The 22,403-nt window shown below is 49.1% G+C and overlaps 3 protein-coding genes across 3 annotated transcripts; 1 reads left to right on the top strand and 2 right to left on the bottom strand.

Moving 5' to 3' along the window:
* Positions 1-2,530: 2,530 nt before the first annotated feature.
* Positions 2,531-4,150, top strand: LOC100822967 (expansin-A5). The gene is made up of 2 exons (XM_003573052.4): positions 2,531-3,274; positions 3,382-4,150. Exons 1-2 carry the CDS (start codon positions 2,544-2,546, stop codon positions 3,689-3,691), a joined length of 1,041 nt encoding a protein of 346 aa, XP_003573100.2. The 5' UTR covers positions 2,531-2,543; the 3' UTR covers positions 3,692-4,150.
* Positions 4,151-7,424: 3,274 nt separating this feature from the next.
* On the bottom strand, positions 7,425-11,937 carry LOC100837081 (probable mannan synthase 6). Its single transcript, XM_003570615.4, has 10 exons — positions 11,705-11,937; positions 11,260-11,612; positions 10,839-10,937; positions 10,395-10,650; positions 9,050-9,160; positions 8,806-8,942; positions 8,607-8,720; positions 8,323-8,522; positions 8,013-8,201; positions 7,425-7,901 (listed from the first exon to the last, which is right to left on the bottom strand). Exons 1-10 carry the CDS (start codon positions 11,709-11,711, stop codon positions 7,742-7,744), a joined length of 1,626 nt encoding a protein of 541 aa, XP_003570663.3. The 5' UTR covers positions 11,712-11,937; the 3' UTR covers positions 7,425-7,741.
* A 1,891-nt stretch (positions 11,938-13,828) lies between these two features.
* LOC100822651 (soluble starch synthase 2-2, chloroplastic/amyloplastic) lies at positions 13,829-18,699 on the bottom strand. The gene is made up of 8 exons (XM_010237819.3): positions 18,125-18,699; positions 17,554-17,884; positions 17,359-17,423; positions 16,840-16,917; positions 16,629-16,739; positions 16,477-16,521; positions 15,592-15,765; positions 13,829-15,138 (listed from the first exon to the last, which is right to left on the bottom strand). The coding sequence occupies exons 1-8, from the start codon at positions 18,386-18,388 to the stop codon at positions 14,182-14,184; spliced, it is 2,025 nt and encodes a 674-aa protein (XP_010236121.1). The 5' UTR covers positions 18,389-18,699; the 3' UTR covers positions 13,829-14,181.
* Between the last annotated feature and the right edge of the window lie 3,704 nt (positions 18,700-22,403).

Raw genomic sequence — 22,403 nt, 5'->3', positions numbered from 1 at the left:
AGTCACTTAATATGGGACGGAGGGAGTATTTTCTTTCTGCTCAAAAAAAGATATTAAATTTTTCATCCTTCAGTATTAAAAAATCAGACATATTACTATTGCTCACCAAGGTCGTATGGAAAACAAAATTGCTATTGCTCACGACATGTTGGCATGAATGGCGACACGACGGTGACTCAGCCAAGGCAGCCGCTAGCATAGGCGTCGCCGGTGCGGGAGATTTTCTGTCAGGGTACAATTAGCACGTGTGACGGTGTCGTTGGTCATGGTGTAAAACAATGCATGCTAACATTGTCAGTGACTGGCAAGCAGATGTACAGTGTTTACCCATGGGTGTTGGCTCAAGTGATATAGATGGGCATGATCGGAGCCACGGCCGGCAACGACACCACGATTGCCATGGAGGAGGCAGCACCATTGATGGTGGAAGGTAGAGTCCACACTATCAGGGAGGAGTTAGGGAGATGATGTGGTTGTGCGCGGTGGGGATGAGCTCGGGAGACAAAGAACCTCATGGCCATGGGACGAGCGGAGGTTGACGCCATGTGTTGCAATGTCGAGATCCGTGACTGTAGTGCATGCGACCTACGAGGGCTTTGAGCAAGGGTACCGTGACACCGAACATACCAAACTTTTACGCGCCTTTGTTTGATTCACAGAGCAAAACCATCCACCGTGGTGAGATTGGAAGAAAAACCGAGCCACGTGGATAAAAATATCGCCACGGATCATCGTAAAGAAAAAATACGTTGGCTTCTAATAATTTAAAGGAGAAAGATGTATAAAATTCTGTTAAAGAAACTCTGTGACAAGTTGATAATACGTGTACTGGCGCGTAGAATGTTGAAATGAAACAAAATCCTTAGGACTCTCAGCACGCCAGTCAAACATACGGTGGAAACCTTTACATAAAAAATGGGACTGATAAACAATTCCTCCCTTTGCCACAGTCCTGGAGCTGACAACTTCCGTTACAATATCGTAGAAAATCGCGGATGATTAATCGTTCTTGACCAAGCATGCGATTGATCCGCTCACCTGAGCTTTCCAAAACAAGTGGTTGTACTGTTCTGCGTTTTCTGAAAGCGTAACCACTCCGTTCAGAACAAAAATACACCAGTGGCATGCATGTGCGCAGGGAGAAGAAGCAGGAAACCCGACGCATGTGCCGCCCACGTTCCGTTCCAAGCGATTTTACACCATCTGAAAGAGCAAATTGTTCTCGACGATCTTTTTTTCGGAAAACACCCGGTCGACATATAATCCGTTGCGCAAGGGTCTTAATTCTCGTTTGGGCTCATTAACTAGCTTTCTGGCTGGTGGGTCCCACAAGTCAGAGCCATGCTGGCTGGGCCGGCTTGCCACGCTGGCAGAGGACGAAATCATGGCACTGCTATTCCACGGCGGCCCGGTCCATCTTGGCGCCGGCGAGGTTGTCGCAGAAGCCGTCATGGACGAAGCGGCAGCCGCTGCCGTTCTTGCAGTAGCCGCGCGTAGTCGAGGCCTAGCTTGGATCCCCCGAAGGCGTAGACGAAGGCGCAGGCGACGGGATAGCGGAGCCCGGTCTTGATGAACCCTCGCGCGAAGAAGAAGGCGAGCGCCATGAGCCAAGGGATGGGGTCCCTGAGCCGAGGCCGAGAAGCGCGTCAGCGCCGAGGGGCCACGGCTGCGTGATGATCCTGACGATGGTGGCGAGGAACACGGCGAGCAGCTGCCATGCGTTGCGGGCCACGCCGGCAGGGGCCCGGATGAACCAGATGAGCAGCCCCGCAGCAGTGGAGTCTAGCAACGGCTTTATGGCCGTGCGCCCTTCAGCGCTGGCTTCGCGGGAGGTGAGACCGCCACGAGGGGAGACGCCGAAGCGGCGGCGAAGGGCAGCTACGGGAGGCGGCAAGCGGTGACACTGGGGCGCAGGGGCCAGTGGTTTGTGGAGGGAGTGGGTCTGCAAGGCTTGCCGCAATTGCTGACGACACCGTTGCTCCGCGAGAACACCGGTGGCGGGGCCCACGAGGACGGCGACGAGACCGACAGCGCCAACGGCGCGTTCCCGATCCAGCATGGCAAGCCGGCCCAGCCAGCATGGCTCTCACTAGTGGGTCTCATCGGTCAGAAAGCTAGTTAACGAGCCCAAACGAGAATTATGACCTTTCTGCAACGGATTAGACGTCGAGTGGGTGTTTTCTGAAAAAAAATTATCGAGTTAGTATTTTCTGATACAACCGGTGGAACGTGCAATTTCCTCCAATCTGAAACGAAATTGCCCGCGAAACCAACCAAAACCTACGGAGCGTGAGTACTCCGTAGCTCCCCGCTCGTCCCACTTTCAACTTCCGTAGCCCAGCACCGCCGCCGCGGTCCACTCCAGTCTTCTCTCCCGCCTCCTTTACTCCACCCACCGGCCACCGCCACGGCGCCACCACAGCTTTTTTCTCTTTCTCTTCCCTGGCTGCTTGCTTTTAGTTTTACCGCTCCCGCCACGCCTCCCAACGCAAACGCCCCAGAAAACCCGTGTCCCTGCCTGCATGCCGCTGCTTTTCCAGTCCATGCCGTGCGCCCCACCCGCGTGCCTTGCCTCCGTCCTTTCGGTTCCTCCGCCACGGCGGCCTCCCGCTATTTATCCCCGGCCCAACCCCAGTTCACAAACCCCTCAGACCACATTCCCCTTCTCTCCGCAGGCCGCTCTGTTCCACGCCCGTCACGCGGCAATGGCGCCCGTCCTCCGAGCCCTGCTCCTCGCCTTCCTCGTGGCCGCGCAGTCCCCGTCGTCCGCCCTCTCACTCGGGCAGGGGCACGGCCATCATTTGCCCGGCCACGGCCTGGTCCACCGGCATGGGAACGTCCACGGAGGCCACGGCCATGCGCACGCCCCGCTCGGCGGCGGCGCCTGGTCCTCGGCGCACGCGACCTTCTACGGCGGCGGCGACGCCTCGGGCACCATGGGCGGGGCGTGCGGGTACGGGAACCTCTACAGCACGGGCTACGGCTCCAACACGGCGGCGCTGAGCACGGCGCTCTACAACGACGGCCTCAGCTGCGGGGCCTGCTTCGAGGTCCGCTGCGACCCGGCGGGGACGGAAGCCGGCGCGGCGCACGCCTGCCTCCCGGGGACCTCCGTCGTCATTACGGCCACCAACCTCTGCCCGCCCAACAACGCGCTCCCCAACGACGACGGCGGCTGGTGCAACCCTCCCCGCGCACACTTCGACATGTCCCAGCCCGTCTTCCAGCGCATCGCGATCTACAAGGCCGGGATCGTCCCCGTCTCCTACCGCAGGTTAATTCGAGCTCTCTTGTTCTTTGTTACCTCTGAAATCTGAATCTGGAGTAACACACTGACTGACAGTGGCTTTGTTCTTCTTCTTCTTCTTGTTGTGTCTTCAGGGTGGCGTGCCAGAAGAAGGGCGGAATCAGGTTCACCATCAACGGCCACTCCTACTTCAACCTGGTCCTCGTCTCCAACGTTGGCGGGCCGGGCGACGTGCACGCGGTGGCCGTGAAGTCGGAGCGCTCGCCTTCCTGGCAGGCCCTGTCGCGCAACTGGGGCCAGAACTGGCAGAGCAACGCGCTGCTAGACCGCCAGTGCCTCTCCTTCCGCGTCACCGCCGGCGACGGCAGCTCCGTCGTCTCCAGCAACGCCGTGCCCCGCGGCTGGGCCTTCGGCCAGACCTTCAGCGGCGCCCAGTTCACCTGAAAAAGTCTCCTTTTCTAGCTCATTTTACCCCAAGATTATGCCTTAGTAGTGCTATCCAGTAGCGAGTAGTAGTAGCTTCGATTGGAGCGTGCTGGGAGGAGCCATGGTTTTATGGGTGGTTCTTCCTGAAGCATTTACTGTACGTTCTTCGGAAGCAGTCAGTAGTAGTATCAGCAGGTAGTTTAGGCCTGGTATTAGCATGGGCTTTTAATTGTCCTGGTGTCCAGTGTCAGTGTTAGCAAGAGTGGAGTGGTAGTTTGAGCGAGCTTTTGGCTAAGGATGGCAGCGGTGGTAAAGGCTGGGTTGGTTAACTGAAGCCGCCTTGTATCACCCGCCAATTAGCGATTAGGCCTATTTGGATGATGGCCTTGTCTCGACGGTAATCTGCGTTGGCTTGTACTGATCCTCATTCTGGGGTTAACTAATTTATGCATTTGGGGCTTCAGCCTCTTTCGTTCCTGTCACTGTTGTGCTGTTTGTATGTTGATTGATGAACATGCGAACTGCGGAGCTTAATGAGCTGAAAACAACAGAATTTTCCTGTGGTACAGCTGCACGAGAACGGAAACTTCAGGTTGTTTCGGTTAAGTATATGAATCAAGAACAAAATTCTATAAAAATATACAGTTCAGAGAAAAGAAACACTCCCTATCAATTTCTGTTTTTACTTCTCCTTTTCTTTTTACTCGTACTGGATAGTGCTCTCCGTAAAGACAAGAGGACAACGACGAGTACTTCACCCGGCCCGGATTCTTTGGCTCTGGGTGAGGGATTGTTATGTGATTTGACTTTTGAGTCAAACCTTTCAAAATTTAATCATGTTTGTTGATTTAAATATTAACATGGACATTAGCTAATATTTATGCACCATAAAACCATCTATCAAGGAACTGTAGCCGTTGATAATGTTAACTTAGGAGGAAAAACAATACACTTTTGAGATATAATTTTTTTGTTTCTATGATCAAGACTTGAAGTAATAATAGAGTACCTGATTACCTGTATTATGTGACTTATGTGAATACAAAATGACCGTAAAGTATGTACCTCTTGGCTAGAAGCAAATCGTTTAAGTACAACTTGGCATGAGTTTAAGACTTATGTGAATAAGAGTCCGAGGGGAATTGTGAACACATGAAAGTGGCTTTGATTCAAAGGAATTCCAACGGAATTTTGTGAATTGGAATTATCTGAAACTTTCCTATGCTCATTGTTTGATTTGTAGGATTAAATTCTCATGAATCACTTTGCACTCAATTTTAAACAAATGTATCCTTCGATTCTAGCCTTTTTGATAATTAATTTGGTTCGATGACCACTACACCAAATAATTATGATCATTTTTTCTTATGTTGCAACCGAACAACTTATAATTCTTGTTTCCACGTTCTTTATTTATATAAGAAGCAATGTCTTGACATTTACATCATGTGTTTTCTCATTCATATGTATTGAGATTTTTTGGAAAGAAAGAGAGCGAGAAATTCTATGGGTACAGGACACGGAGAGAACATGAATTTTGCATAGAATATATGTCATTGTTGTCATAAACATTGAGAAAGTTTTCAATGAGATCTAACATCTTCACATATTGTAGGAATGATCGAGTCCTTTCACATAGAAAATAAATAAATTCTATGAGGCAGAATTGTACTAAAAAACTTTGAATTCCTTCAATCCAAAGGTAACTGAAAAATATGACAATATATTTCAACACTGAACTAATTACATAAAATAATATATTTTGGAAACAGTGTGAGTAGAGCAATTCTGTTCTTTTCTTTTAAGCAGCAATTCTGTTCAAGACATGCAAACCTAGGATTCCTTGCGTGGAGACTGGCGTGGGTGAAGGATGGGTTCCAGAACCAGAAGCACGCCGGTAAAACCCGGGCCCTGCTGCGGCTGCGGGTCATGACGGGCGCCTGCTGCCGCATTGCTCGAGGCCTTGGGCTCTAGAAAATGGACGCCTACGCAGCTACGGTCAGGAATCTGGTCCGGCTAGGCCGCAGGTTCCTAGACAGTCCTTCCCGGTTTCTGACCGTCAACTTTGACTGGCAACAGTCCATGAAAGCGAAGCCGCCTTCTTGTAACCATTGGATTCTTCTGCCGCTTGTCCATCCAGTGCTTGAGGCCTCGAGTGTTGTTAACGGAACGGGAGCAGTTCTTGGTGCGGTTCACTGAAAGAAAAATACAGAGAAATGCAAACATCTTGAGTATAAATCTCAAGATTGCTGTTGGTTCACTCCCTGTCATTTCTCGTGCAATTTTCTTTTCGATCAAGCCAAATTCATCATCCGACAGCGAGACATACACTTTTTCGCATGTGCAGCAGCCGAGGTTACACTCAAATAGTGGGTCACGAAGGGCGCACCGACAACATTAATGGCACGGGGAAAAGGTAGTCATGCGTTCGCGATTGCTCGAGTAGCACGCGACGGGTCGAATCAAGAGGTGGGGAACGCCGCGGCCGGCCATCGATTCCCCATTCTCCATCCTTGTCGCTAGGAGTCGGAGCCTAGACGTGGGGAAAGCCGTGAAGGAGACGCACACACGGGGAAGCGGCTGGCATGCGACGTGCGCGTGTCAGCGGCTTGACGGCACCGTGCTGCTTTGTATCTTTGTGAGCGATCGTAGTCTGTCGTCCCCTGTGTCCTTCCTGCTCCGTGGACTTTTCTTTTTCCGTTATGTTGTCACCTTTTTTTACTTTACCTTTATTCATCGTCTTTATGAACTCCAGTGGCGGGTAAGCTCGTGCGACGGTGCTTGTACTAGTTTGAATTGTTCCCAGCACATGCTGCTGTTTGTTTTCGGGTGTTCCAAACGAATAAAAGGTCCCCACAGTTTAAATGCTGTTTCTTTTGGGTCCTAGGCGGGAAATCATCCGTCCGTTCGCTGAACCCTTTTCGAATTTGGATCCGTATGTGTTCTTCCAAACATGGGCTGCTCCGGATGAGTAGTACCTCCGTGGAGAAAGCCAGAGGAAATGCCGGAACGAAGCGTACGGCGCCATGGTTCAGGGGCCGAGTGGTGGAGTGACTCGTCGTCTCGTCTAGCAGTACTCGTCTGCCTGGATCTCGAACGGCGCAGGGACGTTTCGTCTCGTTTCGTCGTCCCGTATCTAATCTATCAACCGATTCGACGGATGCTTGCTGCTGTTGCGTTGCTTGTGTTTTCCAGGTTACACGTTCCTCTGGATAGGACTTGCGTGCCGCGACCACTGCCTCACCGAGTCACCGTGCAGTCCTATACATTTTTTTTACAACTCTGTACGTTCCTATACTTTCTTCTCTCTCGCTAGGCCGGCGGCATCCGTGGGCACATAGATGATGGAGAGATAATTTACCAAAGGGCCTGAACTGAATCGCTAGGCCTGGCGGAATTTTCTGGGCCATAAAATATGATGGGTTGCCTCAAAAGACTTTTTTAACGGGAAATGCCTCAATTCTCGGGACTACTCCTATATGCACCCGCTGGATAAGGCCTCATTTTCTTTTGAGACAGTGGCCTCAATTTCACTTCCGCGAAGAAAGGAACGATAATGATTCCAGACGAGTAGTTCTAGAGAAAGACCAAGTATACAATGTCAAGTACTTCGTAAATAAATTCGATGAGTTGTACCGTGTTCAGAGTTTCTAAATTTTCTGGTTTTATTCAGAACTTCAGAAGAAATACCGACAGTTTTCTACAGTAGCCGCTACTCACACATGTCATTGTGGTACTAAAAAAATCCGGATGAGTGAAACTATTTTGTCATAACAGCTCCTGTGACGGATGGATTTTAATTGCATCCAAACACGTCTACATATGTGAATACAACACTTGCCGAGACATAGATAGCAGTTGTGTTCAAAACACATCGAAGGTACTCGATGCATCTTTGCGCATCAAAGGATCGATGGATAGCGAGCTATATATCCTCTTGTTGATTACTACTACTATTTCAGCGGAGTACTACATCTTGTCCGTTGTAAAGTCACAAGAAACCCTTTGATGCAGCCTGGTTTTGCTTGCATCCAAACCATGCAAATTGCTCCCTGTTTGCCCTTTTATTCAGCTGGACACACTGACGCCCATGTAGTTAAACCCAACTGCGAAATACATGATCGACTGGGGGAAGACAAAGACGTAGAAATAATCGTCTGTGCACAAGTAGTCGTAGCATGCAGACATGAGAAGAAGCACGCCCATTAGTAGCTCATGGCAATGGAACCTGACATGAACCAGGATATTGATCAAAATTAGCATGTTACAGAAAAAAAATGGAACGTCATTATCTGAGAAGAAATCGAAGTGCATCGTGAGTCCTATTTGGTTTTCTCACCTGTCCTTCAGACGGCGATTCTTTGTAACGTGGGCGACAGATTTCTGCTTCTGAACATTCCCCAGCTTCTGTGTGACGATCCATTCGTTCGCCCTTCCCGCCTCGAAGAACCCGATTAAGATTGCCTTAAACCGATGCAATGCCATGACGTTCTCAAATAAGAAATACGGGACAATCAGATGGAACGACCTGCAAACACAAGTAGTTCAGTTCAGGATCATTCTTGATATGTGTGTCCCCGACATAATTTGTTGGCGACAACACCATTTTTTTTAAGCAGCAGAGCAACATGCAGTGATCTATATCTAACCTTGGAGTGCCGACCGAGGTGAGAAGACTGATCGCTGCAGGTATGTAGATCAGTTCCCACACCGGGATCCGCACTTCCGGAAAGAAAACGCTGACAGGAACCACGACGCTGAAAAAGAAGAGGGTGTAGAACGTCCATACGATCCTCCTTGCGATGAAGAAGTCGTATATCATGTAGAACTTCTTCCAGACCGAGACTTTCTGCATCGTGAAGCAATGGAATTAGCACTGGAAGAATTTACGCTGCTAGTATCTGCTTTACTCAAGGAGAAGAACAGAAGGAACCTTGGCAGCTAGGATTTCCCAGAACATTTTCTTCAGCAGGAGCGCAGGTCCGCACGACCAGCGATGCTGTTGGGACCGATACGCCTTCAGAGAGCTCGGCAGTTCGCTCTTAACCTGAAAGTGGAAGGAAGCATTGGCGACCGTTGGAACGAACAGTTTGGCAGTCTGATAACGCTTTTGATCGATGGAAGGGAGGTACCTGAATGCCACCGATGTACACAAATTCCCAGCCCCGGAGTCCTGCTCTCAGCGCCAAGTCCATGTCTTCGGCGGTCGTTCGGTCCTCCCAACCTCCCGGTTCGACGATCGCTTGCTTTCTCCAAACGCCAGCAGTACCTGAGTACATGAGACAGCGAACAAAAATGTTCTCAAATCTGTGGAACCCGGGGCATATTTGAGAAGAAACGGTACACGGCAGAGAGGGCAGCAGGGGTAGTATGTACCATTGTAGCCGAAGAAGTTGCAGAGGGAGGAGCCAGCTTCCTGCTCCACCCTGAAATGGTAGTCCATGTACATCTCTTGCATTCTCGTCAGCAGGCAGTCGTTGGCATTCACTACAAGGCAGCTTAAACGAAATTTCTCTCAGCATATGATGGGAGTTGGGGCAATAGCATGTACAGTGTACCATGGGAGATCGAGTGATGGTCCAATTAATAATCTTGCTTTTTGACCGCTCACCCCGGTATAATTGGAACTGATGAATGAGCGTTTGTAAAAAATTCAGAGGCTTCTTCAGCCTCGTTTTTGAAAGAAGCCCAGCCAGGGCAATTGTTTCTTAAGCCTATTCGGTGGGCTTTACTGTAAGTTGGGCTGATAAGACGGTGGTCGTCCTACCGGAGATAGTCATGTATGGGTCTAAACTAAACAACTCGTGTTCATCGAAAAAAAAAAGTTGTGGTTCACCTTTTTTCCATTGGTTCCGCTAGAAATAACCTTTTCCAGTAGTGAAAATTTTGCCCACGCTATCTCACATGCTTAAATTAAAATCCCACCAAAAGAACTTTCTAAAACAAAATTTACCCAAAGTAAAAGCTGACGAGGGCTCTTCTATTGCCCTGGAGAAAGAGGAGTAGCCGTTTGTAATTTCTTTTACTGCAGAGCGGTGCGGTTGTTCAGTCATTCAGCTGCACAGACATCTAGTCAAACACTACAACAAATGTGATGTCTACGTCAACAGATATGGATGCATGCTCATTACCCAGTCAGTCATTCTGAACTAGTCAGTACGAGGACTGAGTGTCGACTGTCGAGTCATTTTTAAGGTTTTGATAGTAGCTCACCGCGTCTAGTTCAATGTATCGCAAAATAAGATCCAACCCAAACTGTCAGTGTGGAAAGAAAGAGAAAATGTGGTTCAGAACAGGATTCAGTCTAACAAAATGCACACACTACACAATCAGTGTGCTCAGTGCTTCCCTGTACTTAAAAAAGACAACACCCACCATTCCGCAATAAGCAACAAACTTTAGTGTGCATCTATTTGTAATCGCTGACAAAATGCATACTGTACATTACAATCATCATTATGATGTCTGTGAGTACAGCAACAACACCTACCCTGTAGCAACCACTAATAAACCGTAGTACTTGTTGTCTACCACTGTACTACCAACTCAAGGCAAGGTGCAACCCAGAGTCCCAGTGCACATCCCTGTCGTAGCCAAATTCCCTACGTTTTCACGTGCCGTTAACAAGAAGAATAAAAGACCTTTTCTAACTTTCACTTGGCAGGAAAAAACCAAAAAGGCAAAAGAAGGAAGGAAAGGACCAAAAGCAGTTGTGACTGACCGAATTTCCAGCGGGTCTGCACGAGCGCGAGGCTGGGGTTGTGGACGAGAAACGGGACAGTCTGCAGGAGGAAGTCGGGGGCGGGCTGGAAGTCGGCGTCGAACATGGCCACGAACTCGCATCCCTGGCGCACGTAGCCGTGCGCCATCCCTTCCTTGAGGTTCCCGGCCTTGTACCCGGCCCTGTCCTTGCGCGTCTCGTACTTGATGTTCACCCCTTCCTTGCCCCACCTCTCACACTCCTCCCTCACCAGCTCCTGCAAATTGCCCCCAAATGCAAGATCCACAGATTATACGCGTTTCCTTTCTGCCGATTCGATCTAAGGCAGTTATTATGGGTTGGATTTTGGGAGGCAAAAATGGCAAGTTTTTAAGGTGTTTTTGAAGATTAGCTGCGAGTAAAAACAAGAGAGCAGAGGTAATTCAGCAAGGATCTCGTTGTGACCTTGATGGTGTCGTCGGTGGAGTCGTCCAAGACCTGCACTATTAAACGATCTGCCGGCCATGTGAGCCTGCAGGCAGCCCCAATTGACAGGTGATAAACCTGCAAGAAAATATCACAGCTCTCTGTCAGGGCAATATGCTAAAGATTGCTCCTGGACGACTGACTGCCGACTAAAATTCCCTGTTTGGCTCTTTTGTTCTACTGCCAGCCAACACGGACAAATCTACTTCTCCAGATAAGGCAGCCGTTAACTCGAGAGATTTGCAATGGAAGGAAGAGCTTGGGATGGAGGATCCTGGACTGGACGTGACAAAATCAGGGACTGCTACTACTACTAGCATTTGGATTACTGACTCTGAGCGCTTCAGCCTCTGCACAAGTGAGAAACAAAATTGAGAGCAGAGCCACCAGAATACTGTACCTCTCGCTCGTTGTACATGGGGATCTGGACGAGAACCATGGGGAAGGCCATGGAGCCACGGCCATCCTCATCGTCCCCCACAATGGGATCGCACTTGTACAGCTTCCTTGGCCGCCGGCGGAGCAGCTTCACCACGGAGCTGACGACCCCGAGGAACACCTTCTCCGCCAGCACGATCACCGACATGACCACGCACAGCGCCACCGCCGCCCTCAGCAGCGGCGCCAGGAACTCGATCCTCACCAGCCGCCACGCCCGGAGCAGCTGCTCCAGCGCGGCCGCCATCGCCGGGGAGGAGGGCGAGGGGGAGGGGAAGAAGAAGAAGGCGTCGCGCAGCGCGTCATGGCCGCCGCCTGCGTCGAATCAATCAAGGATGGGGAAATTTTTAGGAACTACTCGTAGTTCCAGTGATCAGATGGAAGAAATGGAATGGAATGTATGTTACCTTGCATGGATGCGAGCCTCGTGGGATGTTCCTTCGGGTTGCTGTTGCTAATTGGAGAAGAGACGGCGGTGGCAGTGGCCTGAGGGCAGCAGCAGCGGCAGGTTAAACATCAACACCCCATGGCTTTCAGCCTCTTTCAGCCTTTCTGGACTGCAATCAGCGGATATTTATGCAAGTTTGATTGTTCCTTGAGAGAAAACAACATGGTTTATAGGCGAGTTTTGTCTTGGCTCTACTCTATAAAGGATCAAATTTTTCTTTGAAGATATTCCATGGACTGGGGCCCTATTTGTTTTTCTTTATTTTTCCTTCATTCAACCGGAAAATAGATTCGCATGACCGCACGTTGCCATGTGAGCCCTGCGACGGCGAGACATGCTAATTTTGTAGGCCTGAATTTTATGAAGGAGGTGTTTGCCTCTATCATTTTTTCTCCCAACATGCCTCCGGTCTCTCCATCGATTGATGCACGCAGTTATCACCAGAGGCAGCTTAGCATGACGCAACCTTCAAGAGCTTATATGTCCGGTTGCGTGACCTAAACTCTTTGACGTGTCGTTTGGTTGCACGCGCGCTTGCGTGAGCGAAGAGTGTCGTGTGGCCCCCGGGTAAAAAGAGTCTTGGATATGCTTCTCGTGAACTTCGAACTACTCAGCGTGATCTAAGCACTATGTTGGCCTGACTTGAAAGGATGTGTGAGCAACTACACACCCGGCCCACAACCACAAGCTCAAGGATGTTGCGTCTGACACATCATTCATGTAATTTAAGAATACAAACCGTTAAACTTAGTATAACCTTTCTGATCGGCATCCAATCATTGTTAACTCCAAATCGTATACTCCCACTGTTTCTAAATATCTACATATTTGGAGTTGTTCTAAGTTAAACTTTGGTCAAATGTATATACAAAATTTAACTTAGACAAACTTGAAACGGAGAGAGAAACTCACAAACTAAAAACTAAACTAATGAATAGATCCACAACTCTTAGATCTTCATGATTGTATATGGACATGCCACTATCAATAGATCTTCATAATTATAGCTAAATATATCACCGCTAAGTCATCATATAATGTATTCGATTGATCTTTATAGATGCAAGGACGAAGCTGCATAAGCCATAAGGGGCATTGGGGTTTAGGTGAACACAATGAAAAATTGCAAATCAAGAGCAAATTAATGTTAGTCCTTATCAATTTTAAGAAGATGAAAACAATATAGCGGAGAGAACCAACCATTGGTTGGATGGTTAGGATGGTGATTGTAACGACAAAGGATCAAAGCCCATGTTTGATGTCACCAGTGTCTCGTTTAAAACGGATCGGCAATGAGACGAACTATACTACGGAGTAAACTAAAAACAATTTCAGCGCGAAATCGTGTGAAGGGGAAATTTTTGAATTAGATCGGGCTACTTTGAAATCGGATGGTGTTTTTCGCAGCGGTCCAAGGGGTTGGTTCACTTTTGGTCATGCTACCTTTGCTTTGCTCTTCTTTTTCGGACATATTTGGCATGGCGCTAGAACCTTGTTCCGAGATGTTTTTGTTGGTATTGATCCAGACACCGTGTTAGTTTTGCTAAAGTTTTTCATTTTGTGCAAGTTTATGATTAGTGGAGGAGTATGATGTTAGGAACTGACATATTTAAAAAAATATCAGTGAAATGAGACTTCGAAAACTCGAAACGGTGTGTAGTCAACAGCAGCATCCAACGCAGCTGTGAGACTTGTGTCCCATCGCTCGTGCGTGCATGCTAGCCAGGCGCTCGTACACGACAGCCTGTGTGATGGATCAATTTATGCGAGTGATGTTCGCCCCCAACGTGTTCGGTACAGCAACTAGTTGCAGGAATACACAAAGATGTACCCCTGGGCTCTATGTTTTTCAACGTCCATCTAGGATGACAATAATTGGTTACCTATTGAGTGATCGGAGGGCGCGAATCACGGCATTTGTTTATGACAAGTTTCTGTTTTCTAATAACAGCACCGTTTCCAAATTAGCAGCCCCCTTCGTGTAGGGAGGCAAAAGATAAGATGCAGAACGTGGTCGGCAGCCACCGAAAAACTCTTTCTCGGAACCTGCGTCCCAATTTGCTTCCAGCTACACGAGAGGAAGTAAAACAAGAAGAGAACCATTGGCTCAAAAGAATGGGTAACATATACAAACACCGCGACTCGGATTCGTCAGTATAACTCACATAAAACCGGACCATTCAACCAACCCCCGGGGCTCGAACGTGACCAAAAAGAAAGTGGTGTGCTACATCCGTATACATGTCCCCAGCCAGAAAGGCGTGGCGCCGTCAGTCCGGCACTATTCACTTCCACCGTCGCTCTCTGCCGCCCGGTGGTAAATCGACATCGCGAGCCCGAACTCCTGCCAGTAATCGCCAGATTCAACGTGCTGGCTTAAAAAAACGCGACTTCCCGGTGCAGGCGCAGCGAGGAATAGCTTCAGCAACGATTCATTCACCACTGGTACTTGGCCTTGACGAGGACGTCCTCGTAGAGCTCGGCGGCATGGTCCCAGCTGAGGTCCTGCGACATGCCGCGCTGCTGCAGGCCCCTCCAGCTCTCCTTGTAGTTCCAGTACGTGTTGAGGCAGTGGCCCAGGGCGTCGATCATCCTGCCGGCGTCGGCGCGGTCGAACGTCCACCCGAGCCCCGTGCCGCCGAACGGGTCGAACGGCGCCACCGTGTCCCGGAGCCCGCCCACGGCGTGCACCACGGGCACCGTGCCGTACGCCATGGCGTAGAGCTGGTTCAGCCCGCAAGGCTCGAACAGGGACGGCATCAGCAGGACGTCCGCGCCCGCCGTGATCCGGTGCGCCATCTTCACCGAGAACCCGACCCAGCCGCGCACCTTGTCCCTGTGCTCGCCTTCGAACCGCCGCAGCATGTCCTCCAGGTCGGCGCGCCCCGTGCCCAGCATCACCAGCTGCACGTCCTGCTGCGTGATCCACGGCATCGCCTCGGCGATGAGGTCCACGCCCTTCTGCCGGTCCAAGCGACCGATGAAGCCGATCACCGGCACGTCGTCACGCACCTGCAGGCCCAGCTCCCGCTGCAGCGCCGCCTTGCACTGCCGCTTGCCCGTGTCCAGCGTCTCGAATGTGTAGTTGGTGTAGTCGTCCGAGTGAAGGTGCGTGTCCACCTCGGGGTTCCATTCGGCCGTGTCGATGCCGTTCACGATGCCGTGCAGCTTCCAGTCGTTCTGGTTTATGATGTCGTGGAGACCCCAGCCGCCTTCGATCGTCTTCAGCTCCCACATGTAGCCGTGGCTCACGGTCACCACTCGGTCTGCCATCTTCAGGCCGGCAGCGAACACATTGTTGTGCTCGCCACCGGTGGGATCGTACAGTTTGAAGTGATCAATGTAGTGCCCAGGCAAGTCCATGTCGAAGAAGTCCTCTACAGGGCCACGTCCCTGCATAATCAGACATTCAACATCAAGGTTTGGCACTGGACTGCAAACTGACTTAAATGAACAGAAGGAACCACAGAAAGAATCAATGTCCGGAGCATATCATTGTTGATCAATTTTCTACTGGTCACGGATTCAGTTTCATAAGGATTATATGGCCACATTACTAATAGTCCTAAATTGGAGGAAGTAAGAAAAGGTGAAAAACTGGTAGTAGATGACTAGACTCACACTGCCGATCACTTTTTTTTGACTGAAAACTGTAGGAAACATTCCGACAGTATAATTATATTAAACAAGACAAATATTTATAAAGAGTCACACTGCTGATCACTTGTTAAGCCTAAAACTCATGCCTGACAACCACTTGCAGAATTACAGTACAAAAGACAGCCCGTTTCACAGTAAAAGGCACTCTCGTGGTTCAACAAGTAAGCAAAGTTTAAGGAGCAAAACCTGATGAGCAATGTTGTGTATCACGAGCACAGAGCGAGCATACTGCATCAAGGCATTGTCTCGGTAATACGCCTTTAGATAAACAGGTAGAAGTGCGGTATGCCAATCATTTGCAATGAAGACTAAATTGCCATCACCATAGACAACACCACCGCATGGAGCGTACCAGGGAACCTGCAAATGTTAGGTTGGATGAAGGTTGTATCCATGCGTATGTGCATAATTAATTTGAAGAGAACACAGCAGCAGTTCATCCACCCAAGAATAGCTAACATACATGCTTTCCTTGTGTTCGTTTTGACTTAGGACAAGCTAGGCTAACCAATAAGGTGCACAAACGGCTTGGTGCAAGAAACTCATCTGGAGTTGTGAGCTTGGTGCCAGCTGCTAGAGTTCCATATGGCTAATTTGATTTTCATTGAGATCTACTTAGAGTTTAATGGAGAAATTAATCCAAATTACTCGTTTTGTTTGTGAAGTAGATGTCACAATAGGATGTGCTCCAAACCTTCAAAGCTTTGGTCACTAATAGACACCAAGTGTTCATAACGCTCACACTGAAATGATAGTCGTAGATTTTCAATCTTAGTGCTTCATATGGTTAAATTTCTGTTAGGGCTTAGCAATCGTTGTGTTTAGCTTGTGATGTCTGTTGCCACCTGCAAGTGTCTAGGTTTTCTCGTTTCAATTTCGCTTACCTATAAACCTGCTGACCCCAATGCCTGTAACCTCTGACTAGTTCTCTAACAAATCTGGACTGTGGTCTTTTCTCTACCAAATTGTAATTGGAACTGCAAAACATAATCTATTTGGGAATAGGGAGAGTAGTTCTTTGTAATTTGTGAATTGGTTAGAGATGCATAGCAGTACAAGTTTAGAAGGTACCTCAACAGCAGCCTTGCAGAACAAAATCATGCGCTTCAGAACATCCTGCCAATCAATGATGGAAATGCACAAACGTTACACAAACATCAAAAGGAATTTAGTTTGATTTTCTGGCTAACGAGTAACGAAGCTCTAGGGAAACAAATGCTTACCGTTCTTTTTCCTCCATAAATATCATTATGCAGGTGCCGGAAGGGAGGAGCCTCTAGGAAGACAAAATCAACTCCATCGATGTAAGAGTGAAAGTAAGTCACTTCTGACTCCTGCAAGCCACGAAAATGCATTCACTGATTCGACCATAGTTTTAAAACTTCTCCTGTTGTACTACAGACTCTTCGTTTATATTCTTAACACTTTACATACCTGTCCTGCAACCTTGTAATGTTTGCGAACACCTAGATCACAGGCTTCTGCGTAATCACCGTATTTGGGTATCACAACCTAGAATTGAAATGAATAGTTGTATTACATCTTTCCAAACTAGGTCACCGTCTCAACTTCGTGCATACCCTACATTCAAATTTCTGAATCTTTTCTACAGAAAACTGGCGTCTTTGTCAGCTCGTCCATGTGGACATCTAAATCAAATATCAAGAAGGAATTATTCTGTTATGACATAGCGTTTCTTCTTCGTCGTCTTTTATATGCAGAAATTGCATTTATTTTCACCCTCGAATTTTATACTTACCTCTATTAGAATACCGACAATGAATAACAAATTTGAAAGGGGCATGGCAACTGAATTAGCATGTTCAACCTCTTACAGAAAGCATAGGTGTCTAAACATGGTTACATTTTATCGCACCCACTCATTAAGTCATTTTGTTTCTTCCTTTTTGTTAGCTAGATTGAACCAAACGGATAAGGCAAATGAATGAGTACCATAACACGATGTCCTCTTCTCGCCAGAGCCTTGGGCAAAGCACCCACAACATCTCCAAGCCCACCTATACATGACATCAACAATTAGAGAACGATGCTCACAGGCTTAAAAGGAGTACATGGTAAAGTCTGATTGATCAAGCTCAAAGAGAACAGAAAGGGGCAAGTCCAATTGCTCAGTGTATGCGTGCATACCTGTTTTACAGAAAGGAGCACATTCAGAAGCCACGACGACGACATTCATCACGTTTGGCCCAGCCAAAGGAACATATGACCCCTTGTTTTCACTGTCGTCTGCAGCAGAAGTCGCCACCTCTGCATCTCCAGCAGCATCAACCTTAGCTTCCACCGGTTCCGCGACAACCACATCTTTCCAATAACCCGATGCAGCCGTCGATTCAGCGACTCGCGCACCTGATTCGTCCCTAGAGACAGCAGCCCCATTTTGCTTTGCAACGCTACTGTCTTGCTTCAGTGCCGATGTCGCAGCTTTGGGTGATGAAGCAGGATCCTTGTTTCTAGCAGCCTGAACGGAACCGATCGGCAGTTCAGCAGAGTAAAGAACCAAGTGTCACTTAGTATAAAGATGGAGAGAGATACGCATGGCGAAAACTGCGTGTGATGCTACATTTTCCGACAGAAAGGGCGCAACTGAACTGCGCCTTTTGCACTAAACAATCCCCATTCTGACAAGCAAAGCCGGTGCAGGAATTTCTAATGGAAAAGAAGGAATGATACGCGAGCGTAGTCAACTGATAAAGTGTACCTTGACCTTGCCGCGCTGCACAGAGACCCCCTTCGAGCTCTCCCCTGCCGCCGCGCCCTCCTCGCCACCAGCCGCCGCCGACGCGGCGCACAGCACGGCTCCGTCCCAAGTAAAACCCCGCCGCGCCCAATGCAGCCGCGTCCCGGCGGCACCGTAGGAGCGCACTGCGGTGCTCACCCTGCTCCGCCGCCGCCGCAGCGACGAGGAGGAGTTGGCCACGAGCAAGAGAAACGCCGCGGACGAGGACGCGACGGCCCCCGACATTGAGCTAGCCCCGAGCGCCAGAAGTCTTCGGTGGCTCCGGGAGAGGGGAGGAGCGAATCGAACAAGGTGAAGCACGAGGACGATGGCGAGCGACGGTGCGCGCGCGCACGAGGGAATTAAGCGCGGGGGGAGAAAGATCTGCGCTCCTCGGTGTGTGGCTGCGGGTTCTCGCCGGGGCCACGTGGCGGGGCCCGGGAGGCGGAGGCGGAGGAGGAGCTTTGGAGGCCGAGAGAGAGTTGAGCGGCTTGTGTGGTGGAGCTCGGAGCCCGAGAGCGGCCGGGGGCGAGAGCCAGAAGCGCTGCGGCGAGGAAGACGACGAGTTGATGAGTGAGAGCCAGAGGCACGGTGTATTGACACGTCGTCTGGCTGACGGGCTGGGCCCGGCTTTTTCAACGGATGCGTCCCACGTGAAGCACGGTCCCTTCTTTTACGCTAGGCACATGGCGACAACGCTGCAGGATTGATTGGGAGCTTGTTTCACTGACCTGTGGGCTCCACTGTCGGAGATGATGAAGCCGGCCTGAAACACGTGGCCACCGGTTCCTCTGCGTGTCCCCCGTGACTGACAGGTGGGTTAAAACCTTTTGTTCATTGTAACGTCAAGATGTAACAAAGGAGAAGACACGCATGGTTGGAGGGGACTGAATTTGGATTGTTCACGTTCTCGAAACGGTTTTACCCCAAACGATCACTTTAGACCGACTGATCGTGCGCACAGTGTTGGATGCATCGTCCATCTTCCACGCTAGCATGGGTCTCTCGAGGTGTGCTAGATGGAGGTCCTTTTTCGGTCGTAGAATTTTTAAAAGAATTTTTAAAAATTCTAATCCCTGCAATTTTTTCTAAATGAGACTTTTGGATCATAAAAATGGAGTTTGTAAAATCCTACGGAGTCCATCCCTTTGACCCTCAAATTCATAGGAATTCTAAGATTAGCCCTTTGATTTTGTTTTCCTTTGTGGCATCGGCGATAGTGGCAACGATGGTGTCACTGCTACAGAAAGGTTTATCAGTAACGGTCGAAAAACAACATCATTAACGGTCGGGGCCGCCGTTACTAACTTCGTGTTTACTGATGATACCCATTATCAGTAACGGTCGGAGCGACCGTCACTGATGTACATATACATCGGTGGCGGTCGATCCTCCCCGACTGTTACTGATGTATATCTCATCAGTAACGGTCGCTTTGCCACATCAGTGTCGGTCACTGATACATTTTCGGTATTTAAAATAATAATTAAAACCACAGTAAATACACAGGAAATTATATACAGCACAACACAGAATGTATCTCATCAAAGAAAAATGTATCTCATCACAGAAAAATACATATAAAGCCGCATCACATCACATCACATCATTTAAAGCATACAAATGTATATAAACCGCATCATATAAAGCATATAAAGAATACAAATGTATCTCACTTCACGACATTGATTACAAAGTGTCAAAATTTCATAGAAGCATATAAAGAATACAAATGTATCTCATTTCAAGCTAGATCCTAATGTTGTGGGTGAACCCTAGACACCACTTGTTGCACGCGTTCGTAGAAGTCCCCACTAGGCTTGATGACCTCATTGTTGATGAGATGGACGAACTCCTTTTGAATGTTACAGACGAGCCATTAGGTCGGTGTCCCATTGTCATTCGGGGCCGTCAGTGCTCTTCCGTCGCCGCGACTGACCTATTCCACTCAGGCTTGAACATGCTGACATTCTCCATAAGGATGTGACAGCAATAGTAGCCACAGAACACACTGCCTGGCGGCTGTTGCTGGCAAGGGAACCTGTGGTTGTGGTGAGGCTCGTCTTTATAGCCTTTAACAGCTAGTTTCCCTTGGTCGCCACTTTTCAGGCAGTGTTAATGAGTGATTTGATGGGTTTCCAGAACCTACCTTGAACACCCTTCTTCGGAAGTAGTGAATCGAAGTAGTACACTGCGGACCAAAGCAAACAAATGAGTAGTGTCACCCAATGGTCTCTGTTTTCAAAAGAAACAAACTTTAGCATCTAAGGATGTATAAGAAAAGACTGAATTACAAAAAACAAACGGTTCCATATATAAAATTCAACTTACTCCAAATTAAGAAAGAAGAGGATGAAGTCGTGGTCCGCGTATTTCTCGAGACATGCCACCAAGTATTTAGATGCCATGGTTCGTGAGGCATCCTTTTCAGGCTCAAGACCGATGTCACCGTAGTTGAATATCACGGGGTCTAGAATGGCTACTTTTTTGACCTCCAATCGCCGCAGTTCTCTTATTTAGTAGGCGGACCACAGCTTTAAGAGGTTGATATCAAGTTTTTGGCAGTTGAAGAGGTGGAACAGTTCGTTGAACTCCACACCAAAGGTGATAGGACATTCCTGAATGTTTCCGGTTTCTTGGTCAAAGAAGCCATAGTCTTTTGGGATTCTAACATTGATCTGTTGGGCATGCTGTTGAGAACCAGCTGATGCTTGCATGTAGAACTGATGAAGCTCTTGCATCTCTCTGGACACGGCACGCAGGAAATCTTCGGTGACCATCAGTCTTCCAGGATAGTAAATAAGCACCCGGTCGAACTACCTAGCCACGAAATAGGATCCGTCTTTGAATCTCTGGCCTTGATATGGGTTCTTGATGAGAATGTCACGCCTATTGTCCTCCCAGACTCCAGTTATGTCAGGCACATGGTGCATCTCATCTTGAGTGACATTGGAGAACTTCTTGATGGTCTTGCCGCCGCGCCCCCTCTTACTGTCCCATGCCTTTTGCTCCTCTGCCTTGTACTTGTCATCGATTTTGTGGCCACCCATGGACTCAGCGGCACCCAAGAGAGAGAAGGTGGGAGGGACGCTTCCAGCCTGTGCCGACCCTATGGTCTGTCTATCTTTGAGCTGTGCAGGCATCGACATTGCCCGCTCTTCATCTCCGCCGGCATCGACAGGAGGAAGTGTCCTAGGGAAAAGGCAGAGCGACGAATGAGAAGTACCTTTGTGGGCGGAGGGAGATGGAGTCATAGAGGGCCGGCGCTGGTTGTAGAGAGATACGAAGCTCCTAGGCCACATAATTTGGTAGTTTGGACAACCGCCTAGGATATCCACGCCTACCTCCGGAGGTAGCGAGATAGCATAATCCCGATGCTCCTCGACGACGGAGTCCACCATCACACTCACTTGTGCGTCGTTCATGAGAATGCCGTGCACCAGTGGCGGTGATTATCTGGGCATCAGGCGGCCAATAGCGCCTACAGGCTTCTCAGGCTTGTCAACGTGGATATGACAATTCACCGGTGCCTGCGCGTGACAAGAAGAAGGCATATGTGTGTAAGATCTTTATTCATGAAGGTAAGGAGTGAAAAAGAGTTTGAAAAGATTGCTTACAAGGATGTTGTCTCTCGGACCCGGATCGTTATCCCGGCTGCCCTCGCTTGGGGAAGGTTGGCTAGCGGGGGAGTTGTCCATGCTGGGAGCCGGGCTGTAACCTGGGGTGTGGGTGTCTTCATCCTCTATACGTGTGTCGGAGGCGGCGCTGCTCTTTAGCAGGGTGCTCTTTCGCGGGGGAAGAGGAGGAAGAGGAGGAAGGAGGTTCCTCAAACCTTCCACTCCTCCCCCGAGTATGACGCCAAGGGCAGGGTGGTCTTTGGCCAATGCTGACACCAAATGATGGACGGCTTGCACTGCATATTCCCGCGACACCTCTTGAGACACGATAGATGCCTGCTCTCGCGCCTCCGCCTTAGCTTGTTCTATTATCTCAAAAGAAGCGGGGAGCTTTTTCTGGACCCTTCTTCGCTTCGGAGCAGGCGGGAAATAATCATCCCAGCAGGCCCCTTCGCCTTCTCCTAGAACACGGCCCGTGTGCTTCGCCTTTTGCAAGCCGGCGGTCACAGCCGACTCCCACCTCTTGCTCTGCACGGAGTTGTCGGAGGTTTCTGACCTCTTGCTCTCCTCCCATTTGTGGGCATTTTCCTGTTATCATATAAGACAAGATGTGAGTCTATATGGATCAGGAGTGTCATAATTAA

Source organism: Brachypodium distachyon, chromosome 3 (genome assembly GCF_000005505.3).
Source record: "Brachypodium distachyon strain Bd21 chromosome 3, Brachypodium_distachyon_v3.0, whole genome shotgun sequence".
Classification (NCBI taxonomy): domain Eukaryota; kingdom Viridiplantae; phylum Streptophyta; class Magnoliopsida; order Poales; family Poaceae; genus Brachypodium; species Brachypodium distachyon.
The sequence above is the reverse complement of the archived record's forward strand: the minus strand, read 5'-3'. Positions and strand labels throughout refer to the sequence as shown.